Raw genomic sequence first — 12,402 nt, 5'->3', positions numbered from 1 at the left:
AATGACCAAACACTTTGGGTCTAGAATCTAAAAAATGAATCTGGCTAGATAACAAGGTGTCATGTGTGTTTAATCTGCATTGTTTTAGCATATTTCCTAGGTCGTACCACATATTTATCACAAATTTTAAGGAAGAACAGAAGAAGTTTAATTTTTAATGCTTCAGTATGTCTCATTTTGGGGCTTCCCTGGTGGCTCAGACGTTAAAGACTCTGCCTGCAATGTGGGAAACCTGGGTTCCATCCATGGGTCAGGAAGACGCCCTGGAGAAAGGAATCGCAGCCCACTCCAGTATTCTTGCCTGGAGAATTCCATGGACAGAGGAGCCTGTCACAAAGAGTTGTACATGACTGAGTGACTAACACACACACACACACACACACACACCTCCTTTTGAAATGCTAATGATTCTTGGAAAATGGTTGTTTAGTTGATCATTATAGTTGGGAACTAATATTTGATTTCATTTATTCATTTATTTATTTTGTTATGCTTGGTCTTCATTGCTGTCCTCAGTCTTCTCTAGTTGGAGTGATTGGGGACTACTCTTACTTGCAATGTGTGGGCTTCTCATTGTGGTAGCTTCGCTTGTTGCAGAGCATTGTCTATAGGCACACAGGCTTAGTTGTTCTGTTTAATTTCTGGCCCTTAAAGAGTGCTAAAGATAACAAGTTTGCATTCCTTGTAAGAGTCCTCAAATCTTATGTTCTATAACTAGAAATCACCCTTGGTGTTTGTGCCACAGGCTCTTCGCCTCTCATGTAATGGTTTTATTGAATTGTTTGGATATTTTCCAGACTTTTAAGATTACTAATACCACACGCTGTGCTGGTACCAGAATTTATTTTAGCAGACATCAATAAATGATAGTTAGAAGTGATTATTTGGGACTGTTTTACTATATATTCTGATAACATAGCTCTGCTCTCTATTTTTATTTTGCTTAAGTGATATAATAAAACTTATACCTGGATACTCTAGATATAGAAACATGTAGATAGGAATCATGTAGAGATTTTTAAAAGCTATGGTTTTATATGAAACAGTAAATCTGGTTGTCAGAGTTGAATCCCCTGAATTAATTAAATATTTTCTATATATTATTGTATTAAATTTTAATTAACTGTGCTGCCGCTGCTGCTGCTAAGTCGCTTCAGTCGTGTCCGACTCTATGTTGCCCCATAGACGGCAGCCCACCAGGTTCCCCCATCCTGGGATTCTCCAGGCAAGAACACTGGAGTGGGCTGCCATTTCCTTCTCCAAGGTATGAAAGTGAAAAGTGAAAGTGAAGTTGCTCAGTCGTGTCCGACTCAACGACCCCATGGACTGCAGCCCACCAGGCTCCTCCATCCATGGGTTTTTCCAGGCAAGGGTACTGGAGCAGGGTGCCATTGCCTTCTCCTTAATTAACTCTGCTGCTGCTGCTGCTAAGTCGCTTCAGTCGTGTCCGACTCTGTGCAACCCCATAGACGGCAGCCCATCAGGCTCCCCCGTCCCTGGGATTCTCCAGGCAAGAACACTGGAGTGGGTTGCCATTTCCCTCTCCAATGCATGAAAGTGAAAAGTGAAAGTGAAGTTGCTTAGTCGTGTCGGACTCGTAGCAACCCCATGGACTGCAGCCTACCAGGCTCCTCCTTCCGCTAGACACTAAAAGTGAGAAAGAATTAGTTGTTCTGTTCATGAGTTCTAAAACCTGTGTTCTGGCATGAACTGAACTTGTGTTCCAGTTCTAAACTACTTGACACTTTTTTCTCAAATTTCTAAAGGCTTTCCTTAAACTTGGAGTATCTTATTGCAGTACATCTCAAAAACAGAAAAAGTAAGCTTTCTAAGCATTTTGACTTTTCTTTTGTTTTTAATAATTAGCATATATCTATTATCTTTTAAAGAAGGTAAATACATATCAATACTGAAATTGTAAAACTATGTTTTACCTTTAGTGGTATAAATATCATTTGGTACTTCTCTCTTTTTCCTGTCTTTGCAACTTGGAAAATAGTTTCATCATGATTTCATGAGAGAAATTAAGGAGACCAGAATAAAATGAATTGATAGTAATATGTAATACTCGGCCATTAAAGCATTCTACCTTAAAATGCACCTATTTTCTATTTGTTTATATGAAATGTTTTAAGTGGGTTGTTACTATCTTACTGATTTGTCTCATTTATTGAATGCCCTAAAGTGCTATCCTTTTTGATCTTATATATGACCCCTGATATGGTTAGAGAATGAGATGTTTGGGATTGTGGAGGTCTACGAGTGTTCATCTCTTTAAATTCTAACAGTTTTCAAAGTACTTTAATAAATTTCTTTTTTTATAGTTCAGATATATTTTTTCAATTACATTCCAACTCATTAAAAGTTGCCTTTTCCTTTAATATTGCATTTGTCTTATGATTCTTCCTTGGTTTTTTTTTTTCCTCTTATAAAATTGAGTAATCATTCCTGGTAACTTATAAACCTGATAAGTTTTATATCAGGTTTATGATATAAACCTGATATAAACATGATATATACATACTATGTATATATCATGATAACAACATACTATGATACAGAATGGTATATTTCATGATATTGTGAGCTAAATGAAAATTTTCTTTAGAATATAAACCTGGAAAGCTCTTAACAAAGCTCTTCTTTCCAGATTTCTCTCAATATATGACCAAGAATGTGACTTAATAACCAGTATAATGTAAATTCAGTGTTACTTTACCTTCTAGAAAATCATCATCTGTATTTCATGTCCTAGATTAAAAATATTCAAAAGTGCTTTTTAAAAATATATATATATCTTGTCAGTAGTTAATTTTAACCCAAATTCCTACTTTAGTTAAATTTTTTCTTGATGTATTGCAAATCAGGATATTTCTTACTGTTTTGGGAATGCATAGGTATGTATTTGAGAGGGTGAAAGTTTCATTTCAGGACCTTTAAGTTTGTTCTTTATTGTTCTAATAGGTTGTTGTAAAGTATTAGCTGCTTTAATTTCCCCTTAATGCAGAAATACAGTGAAGTGACCTACTTTTAAGTTCCCCAAGGAATTTGACTAACCAACCACCCTGCTCAACTTTAAATATTTTTTCCTCCAACTCATAAATTACTCACATTTCTCTCTTAGTTTGAACCTAAATTTCCTTTGTACAGTACCTGTAAACTTCTAGTAAGCAGAGACTCTTTTACCTTTGTCAGCCCTGGAGTTCCTTGCAGAGTACTTTGACTGTAAAAGATGCTTAATAAATGTCAACTGAATTGATATTTTATAATGTGGGAAAAAAACCAATTTTACTGATTCTCTAACATTTTTCATGCTTACCTTTCAAAACTTTGTCTCTTCATTCTCTATTAAGAGTGACACCGGTTTCTTAACTTACTCTTTAACCCCCAGAAAACTTTTAGAAAACTTATAAACTTGGTAAAGTTGACTCTTCGTCATAAAGATGGCTCTTCTACTGATAGTTTGTACACTAACATAGAGAGTGCATAATACAGTTAGACTTAATATTATGCTTCCCTCAGTTGGCTGTGCCTTAGGGCTGCGCTGTGATGTTATAGGGTAAGCAGCATTTTGTCCTCTTGGTTTTCTTACACCAATCTTTATCACTCATTAGCATGTGTGACCATTAGGTTATTTCTCTGACATTTGTCTCCATTTCTCTAAAGTCAGACACAATAATTCCTTCCTTATAGACCTGAAATGAAGATCAACTACTATAACACAATCAGAGCTGTCACTCATTTAAGTATTCATGTCCTTCTCCATTGTTGTAGTTGGTGCATCTCTCCCTTGGGGCCAGTCCATCCCTGATCTCTGCAGTCAGTAGCTCTGCTCTCTGCAGCCTCTTCTGCAGAGCAGCTTTTGCAGTCACCCTCTTCATCCCTGACTAGTAGGCTTTTTCTTATTTCTTGATTCTATTTTTTCCTTCTGTGTCTTGTTACTCAGTTTTTTATAATGGAGCTTGGTTTTTAGAATTACTGAACTTGTGGGAGATTAAGCCTGTCCTTTTTGCATTTATTATGTGATATTATATATATATATATATATATATCATATATGTAGTCTTATTTTAATTAGCGATAGTCTTTGATTCTATTACTCTTATAGCTACTGTGATTTGTTCAACTTAATTCTCATCTATTGTTTCCTAGGCAATACATCACTAAGGTAGAGAATGCAAGCATAAATAAGACATATTCATTACCTTCCAGGAATAGATAGTCCCATGAGAGTGATAGATACATAATTGCACATTTTCTGGTAGCCACATTTTAAAAAAGCAAAAAGAAATAGGAATTAATTATAAGGCTATATGTCACATAATATATCCATAATATTATTTAAACATACAATCAATACTAAAAAGCTACTGAGGTATTTTACATTTTTACTTCATACTGAAGTCTTTAAAATTTAGTGTGCATGTTATACTTACAGGTTAGAGTGGTCAAATCATAAGTCATAAACTTTCCTGACTTTAGCACCAAAAACCTCTCATCCCAGAAACCGCCTCCATACTGGGCAAATCCAGATGGCTTGCCACTCTATTTCTAAATATATATCTCAATATAACTTCATTGGAAATACTTGATTTGCATTTAGATTTGATTAAATGACTGAAAAAGTAGGTATCATTATTTAATTTGCCCCAGACATACAGAAAAGGTTTCTAATAACCGAATTATCAGTTTTTAAGTTAAAATTAAATAAAATTTAGAATTCAGTTCCTCAGTCACTCTAGCCATATTTCAAGTACTAATAGTCACATATGGCTAGTAGTTAACTTTTTTGTATAGCACCAGCTTAGAGTAATAAAAACGTGAGGACTCAACTCACTAAATAAGTATTTAAACCATGCTAGAGTATGGCCACTGGTAAATCCAATATTCGTCCCTATCATTGGTAGAAGTCAGAAGTAAACTATTAACAGTGTCATCATGTCTCAATTATAGGTCTTGGTGTTTCAAAGTACTCTATATCTTATGTATATTTTTTGTTCCTTTGACTTTTTATGGGCTTTGTTCCTTGAATGCAGTTACTTGAAAATAGTGTTTTCATTTCAAGACTTGTTTTTCAGCTTTCTTAGTTGAGTCCAGAGTAGCTAATTTGGCCCAATAGCTGAGGATTCTTCTCAGTATTCTGGTGTGTTTTGAGGGCCTTTCTGCTCTACTGTGGGAATCAAACCATTCCCAGTCCTATTTAACCTCTTGGTGGTGTTCAGCCCCTTCTAGTGGTCTTTCCCTGGCCTCCGATAATTTTCCTCATGCACATGTGCTGATCAGAGCTCAGCTGAAGACTCTAGGGGAGCCCTCTGTGGGTCTCTGGAGAACCGTCTGAATGTAGCGCCTTCCTCCCCAGTAGTCTGCCCCATGAATTCTAGCCACCTTCACTTCTCCAAACTCTTCTTCAATTCCAGGGAGACTGCCGGACTCTTTTTGGGTATCCTTTCCCTTCACTTTAGCCTGGAAACTCTCCGGGCAATACAATAAGTTAATCATTTCTGTCTGCAGTGATCAGTGTCATGTATTGCCTGTCATTTCAGATAACCTTCCTTTTTTGTTTGGAATGGGAAAATAAATCTTGTCTGTGCTACTCCATTTATGTGTAGAAGAGAAAGTGAGTCCACAGTAGTATTTCTTAAAACATGTAGCTGAAAATAGCATTTGGTTGGAAAATCATACTTTTTTTCTTGCTTGCTTTAAGAATTGCCCATCAAGTTCAAATATTAGTCTTTATTAAAAAAAAAAATTCACATGTTAACTGCTAATGGGGAGAAAAAGATTTAATATCCAATTATTTGATAAGGTAGAGTGGTATATGTGTGGGTGTGTATTTGGAATATGTACATATTATGCAATTGATGTTAACATTTTTAACTGTCTGATGAACTAATCAACAATTAATTTTTTACAGACTGAGAGTAATCATGACACAGCGCTAACACTTGCCTGTGCTGGTGGTCACGAGGAACTGGTACAAACTCTGCTAGAAAGAGGAGCTAGTATTGAGCACCGAGACAAGAAAGGTAGACAAGAGAAGTTCATTAACTTTTTTCTGAATTTGTATCTACTACTTGTAGTCCTATATTGATGCTTAGATAGAATAGAAAATAACACTGTTTCTTTGCTTAGCTAAGATCTTTATTTTACTTCAGGTTTTACTCCACTCATATTGGCTGCTACAGCTGGTCATGTTGGTGTTGTTGAAATATTGCTGGACAACGGTGCAGACATTGAAGCCCAGTCAGAAAGAACCAAGGATACACCACTATCTTTGGCTTGTTCTGGGGGAAGACAGGAGGTATTATTGTTCCCAAGTATAATTTCTTTTCCTCCCTCCATTTAACAAATATATGGTTTAATTTATATGATTTTGTAGGAACAGTGGACAGACATTAAGATTTATCACAGTAACGAAGCTATTAGCTTTTTAGCAAAAGGATAAGAATTAATGTTAGCATAAGCTGTCTTGCCAAAAAAAGCATACATTGTTTATTATCCTACTCATCTAAAAGTACTGCCTGCCATGGAAATCCCTCTATCCTGCATTCAGACTAATAGAATGATTAAGACATCCCAAATCAAGTCAGCAAGCTTCCCATAAGCAGGGCCCTGTATTCATTCATCTTTTCCTCTCCCAGGGTATTTAGTATGAAAAGCACTTAAGCTTAGCCTCTGTTGCTGTCTACATATAAGATTAGTAGGGAATTAAGAGTGTTCAATTTTTAGTTGTTTTGAGTAATTTTATCTTTTAATTGTTCCCCAACCCTTCTTAACTCTTGGTTCTTGGGTAATATTATATAATCTTCTAGCTTTTTTTAGCTAGAACAGCTGGTGTACTTAGGTGTGGACTCAAGAACTTATAACTTTACTCACTTGTGTGTCTTCTTAATAATCAGTTGGGTAACCCCATTTTAAATCCATTTTTTAAATCCAGTTATATTCACCAGTTGTGCTGTCTCTTTGTATTGATAACTTCTCAATAGGGAAAAATTGTATATGTATATAACTGAATATAGTTGAATCTTATATTTAGGAAGCACTCTAGGTCATTCTTTTTTTCTTTTTATTTCACCATTCTCATTATCTTATGTATTCCACAGTGGAGGTGATTCTACCAGTCAGAATTGTAAATGTTCTGTTTCTGGAATATAATGAATAAAATTTTGACTTAACTGAAATTTTTGATCACTGTGTGATTTGAAGAGCTTCCCAGCAAATCTATATATCTCAATTTAAACTTCATTGGAAATACTTGATCTGTGTGTGTGTGTGCTCAGTCACTCAGTCATGAATGACTCTTTGCAACCCTATGGACTGAGAGACTGAGCGCGCGCGCGCGCGCACACACACACACACACACACACACACACACACACACACACTTTATTGCTTAAGGGACTCCTTGTAAGATAAAATAACCTAATGCCAATTTGGGGACTTGATTTATAATCGTATTACATAAGCCACTTAGGCTTACTGACTAAAGGAAAAATCTGATAGAAAGTCACAGCTTCAGAAAAAGACAAAAATTGTATGATATTGCTTACATGTGAAATTAAAAAAAAAAAAAAGATTCTAATGAACTTATATACAAAGCAGAAATAGACTCACAAACACGGAAAACAAGCTTACAGCTACCAAAGGGGAAAGAAGTAGCTGATGAATAAAACAGGAGTTAGGGATTAACATATCCTCACTACTATATATGGAATAGATGACCAACAAGGACTTACTATATAGCACAGGGAATTATACTCAAAATTTTAGAATAACCTATAAGGGAAAAGAATTTGAAAAAGAAAAAATTATATATGTATATAACTGAATACATACGTGTTCAGTATATATATGTATATATAACTGAATTATTTTGCTGTACACCTGAAACTAACAGCAAATCAACTATGCTTCAATAAAAAAATAAAATTTAAAAAAGAAAGTGGTTAAGAATGTGAACTTAAAAAACAAAAAGACAAAAAAAGTGGTATAATAGACTAAAAGACCCCTGAATGACACTTAAGTAAATGCTAATATTCTCAGCTATCGGGGAATGTAAATTAAGACCCAGTGAGATATCACATCTACTAGAATGGCTAAATTAAAGATTGACAGTACTAAATTTTGCCAAATTGCCAAAACTAGAAACAGTAGTGATGTTCATCAATAGATAAACTAGTATATTCATTTAATGGAATGCTACACAATACATACAAATTACTCTCAAACACTGTGTGATTCATTTATATGAAGATCTGTGGTAAATGAAACTAGCCTGTGGGTAGAATTGACTGGGAAGGAACATGAGTAAATAACAACTGGGAGGGAGATTCAGGAGGGAAGGGACATGGATATACCTATGGCTGATTCTTACTGATGTTTGACAGAAAACCACAAAATTCTGTATAGCAATTATCCTTCAATTAAAAAAATAATAAAGTGGAAAAAAATAGCAGATTTAAATTAGTTTTATCCATTTGTCAGTACTCAGTGAATATACAGTTTTAAGTTTTGTGCATTTATTTAAAGTTACAGATTTCACCTAAAAAAAAAAAAAAAACCTGAATAAAAATAAGAGGTTAGTTAATTGTACACTTACTGATGTATTTAAGGGAAATTGTAGGTGTCTACACCTTACTTAGAAACAAAATGCATCAATGATGAACAGAGAAGTAACTGTGATAGAAAAGTAAGCATAGTAGAATGTTAATAGTAGAATCTAGGTGATGAATGTATGTAATTTTTTTCAATTTTTCCATGTGCTTGAAAATTTTTATAGTAAAATGTTGGGAAAAAATAAGTATTAGCTTTATTGCAAAATTTTTTTTTATTTAGTTTTTAAGGACATTTACATGTACAAATGGAAAAAAAATCTATAGAACACGTGAAGTATAGATCTTTCAATGAAAATACTGTCATTTCAACAGATTGCAAAATGGATTTTACTTATCCCTTTGTTGACTTCTAAGACCTTTTGCTTTTCATTTGAGACTGATTTTGTGCAAAGGATGAAAGGACTTTCCCTTTCTTTTATTATAGACAATATACCAGGAAAAAAGAGAAATCATAAATATACACCTTGCAAATTGTCTCGCCATAAGAAGAAAGCCATTTTTTCCCTTTTCTTTTTCCAGGTGGTAGAGCTGTTGTTGGCTCGAGGGGCAAATAAAGAGCACAGGAATGTTTCTGATTACACACCTCTAAGCCTGGCTGCTTCTGGTGGCTATGTGAATATTATCAAAATATTACTAAATGCAGGAGCTGAGATTAATTCTAGGTAAGTTTTAGTCTCTCTCTCCAAGTCCCTTAAGAGCGTAATGTTAAAGATATTTGTAGAACAACACATCTTTAATGCCATACTTAGGAAATGCCTACATTACAAATTTAGAATTCAAATTTAAAATTATTGACATACAACTTGAAAAAATTATCAATTACTGTATTTCTTACGGAATTGAGTAACTTCACTTTAATAATGAGTTAATTTGATTTTAGTCCAAATTATTGTACAGAAAGTATTCTGGTTCTGGGTAGTAAAGGATTTGAAGTGTGTTCTTAAATAAGTCTACAGAATAAAGAATCTTAATCTTCAATCATGAGATAGAATTCTGTATTATCATCCAATTTTTCCAAGACATTTAAAAATGTATATTTTTCCTTCTGTTCTTCCCATATTCCACCCCCAGAACTGGTAGCAAATTGGGCATTTCTCCTCTGATGTTAGCAGCTATGAATGGGCACACAGCTGCCGTTAAGCTCCTGTTAGACATGGGCTCTGACATTAATGCTCAAATAGAAACCAATCGGAACACTGCCCTTACCTTAGCCTGCTTCCAAGGAAGAACTGAAGTGGTTAGTCTTCTGCTTGATAGAAAAGCAAATGTGGAACACAGAGCTAAGGTAAGAAGAGGTCTGAGATTAGCCTATGGATTTATTTCTTTGACGTTTAAGGTATACATTGGCAATATGCTTATTATAATTCTAGTACTTTGTAGTAATAGTCATCTCTTACATATATATTTATACATTTAAACAGAAGCCATTCTATATGACTCGGTTATTAAGCATCACCTCTTTAAAATACCTTAGCAACTTTTTTTTTTTTAATCTTCGAGAGAGACATTGCTTTCTTTTTCTTTTTTTTTATTTTTAAAAATTTATTTGTTTATGGCTGTGAAAGGTGTATCTGTGACACGTGGAATACTCTTTGTGGGCTTGCAGGGATCTCCATTGCACATGTGGGCTCTTCGTTGCTACACGTGGGCTTCTCTCTAGCTGTGGCCCATGGGCTTAGTTGTCCTGCAGCATATGGAATCTTAGTTCCCTGATCAAGGATCGAACCCATGTCCCCTGCATTAGAAGGTGGATTCTTAAGCACTGGGCCACCAGGGAAGTCCCACCAATAGATTTTTGTAGGTAATAATGACATTAGGGTTGTCAGCTAAAAACTATATACTATCATGAAAGAGAAGAGAGGAACAGAGCTTCCCCGGTGGCTCAGTGTTAAAGAATCTACCTGCAATGCAGGAGACCAGGTTCAGTTCTTGGGTCGTGAAGATCCTCTGGAGGAGGAAACGGCACCCCCTTCCAGTATTCTTGCCCAGAGAATCCCATGGACAGAGGAGCCTGGCAGGTTACAGTCCATAGGGTCACAAAGAGTTGGACACGACTAAGTGACTAACACTTTTCACTTTCATATGCCAAGTACTTTCATCGTTTTTTTCCCCCACAAATTAACATTAGGCAGAATCATCTGCTTTCAGTAGACGTCACTGTAACTGAGAGAGGTTAGTAGTGTCAGTGTTGAAATTGAGATGTGAATTTTGGTAACAGCTATATAATATTATTCCCCCAAATTATTATTCTTTAACATTTTGGTACTTTCTAGTCTCTTACGTGTTGTTTTTTATTTTTCACTAAACGTAGACTGGCCTCACACCACTAATGGAAGCTGCCTCTGGTGGTTATGCAGAGGTGGGCCGAGTCCTTTTGGATAAAGGTGCTGATGTTAATGCCCCTCCAGTGCCCTCCTCGAGAGATACAGCTTTAACCATAGCAGCAGATAAAGGGCATTATAAATTCTGTGAGCTTCTTATTGGCAGGTATGATGTTACCATACTCCACATGTGATATGGGGTTACTAGTGATTACTATTCTCTGTGCAAATTGTACTATTTAAAAATCAGATGTGATTACTTCTATGAACAGTGTATTTTTTTTTTTAATGTTTTAAACCTACCTATGTTATTTTCCACCCATACAGAGCTATGCTGCATTGTTTTTTTCAGTGCAGCCTAGAAATACTTTACTTCCTTTCTTGTCTGGGTATACACTTTTTAAGTGCTATAATAAGCTGTTGTCAGCCATAGTCCCATCACCCACATAGTTTTGCAGAGATGTCACCCTAATTCGTGTAAGTCTGGCAATAATCTAGGCTTCACCATTGATTTTTCATGTTCTTTATGGTAATTAGGACTTTTAAGTGAGTTATGAAACTGTTCAAGATATAAGATAGAGTCCAGAATTTTTTTATTTTAAGTCACTTAGAGGTTGCCTGCCAGTCTTTCAGAGTTGCTTGTCTGCTAAATTTGATTGGCATGGTGTCCTAATAGTAGTATTTAGTAGTAGCTACTATCAACTAGTGTTATTTGCCATGAGTCTTATTCACCATGGTGCCCACTGAGTGCTAAACCTTCATGTTATTTTAGGATTCATTCTTGTCCAAAACCACGTAATATAAATACATGAATACAAATAATCTGAAAGATATAACCACCTCATAGGATAATGTTTGTGCTCTAGGATACTGTTTAGTATATTATGATATTAACAGGATGTATCTTCTTATTTCTCTAAAAATTTTTTACATTTTCTCAGGATTTAAAATCAAAATTATGCACAAAGAATGAATTATTTTTAATTTAAAATAAGAAAAGCAGTTATTGATGTATGGTTAATTTTGATTTAGTGGCTTTTAATTTGATGAATGGAAATTCTTTATAATGTAATTTTGAGAGAAATACATTTTAGTCCTATATATTTTTAAATAATTTTTTTTCCTTTAAAGAATATTTTCACAAGTTAATAGTTGATGTTTATTATCATTTGTGTCATTTCATTTGAAAGTGATATTGTGTCATTCATTTAGGGGAGCCCATATTGATGTACGTAACAAGAAGGGGAACACTCCATTGTGGCTGGCAGCAAATGGCGGACACCTTGATGTGGTTCAGTTACTGGTGCAAGCAGGTGCAGATGTGGATGCAGCCGACAACCGCAAGATAACTCCTCTTATGGCAGCATTTAGAAAGGTAGAAGTCTTTCATTCTCATCCACTTGGATGTTTTTCACTTGACTAGGAAGTTCATAATTTAATTATCACTAAAGACCCTCATTTTAGGA

General features: G+C 35.0%; 1 protein-coding gene across 12 annotated transcripts in view; it reads left to right on the top strand.

Annotated features, from left to right (window-relative positions):
* Positions 1–12,402, top strand: part of ANKRD17 (ankyrin repeat domain 17) — a 165,713-nt gene that overhangs the window by 108,877 nt on the left and 44,434 nt on the right. For all 12 annotated transcript variants that reach the window (XM_055588777.1, XM_055588779.1, XM_055588778.1 and 9 more), the window contains 6 exons: positions 5,915–6,026; positions 6,156–6,301; positions 9,135–9,277; positions 9,687–9,900; positions 10,927–11,102; positions 12,149–12,311. In XM_055588777.1, the coding sequence (XP_055444752.1) occupies positions 5,915–6,026; positions 6,156–6,301; positions 9,135–9,277; positions 9,687–9,900; positions 10,927–11,102; positions 12,149–12,311 (954 nt within the window). The remainder of the gene's footprint in view (positions 1–5,914; positions 6,027–6,155; positions 6,302–9,134; positions 9,278–9,686; positions 9,901–10,926; positions 11,103–12,148; positions 12,312–12,402) is intronic.

Source organism: Bubalus kerabau, chromosome 7, assembly GCF_029407905.1.
Source record: "Bubalus kerabau isolate K-KA32 ecotype Philippines breed swamp buffalo chromosome 7, PCC_UOA_SB_1v2, whole genome shotgun sequence".
Classification (NCBI taxonomy): Eukaryota; Metazoa; Chordata; class Mammalia; order Artiodactyla; family Bovidae; genus Bubalus; species Bubalus kerabau.
This window is presented reverse-complemented; position numbering and strand designations above follow the sequence as displayed.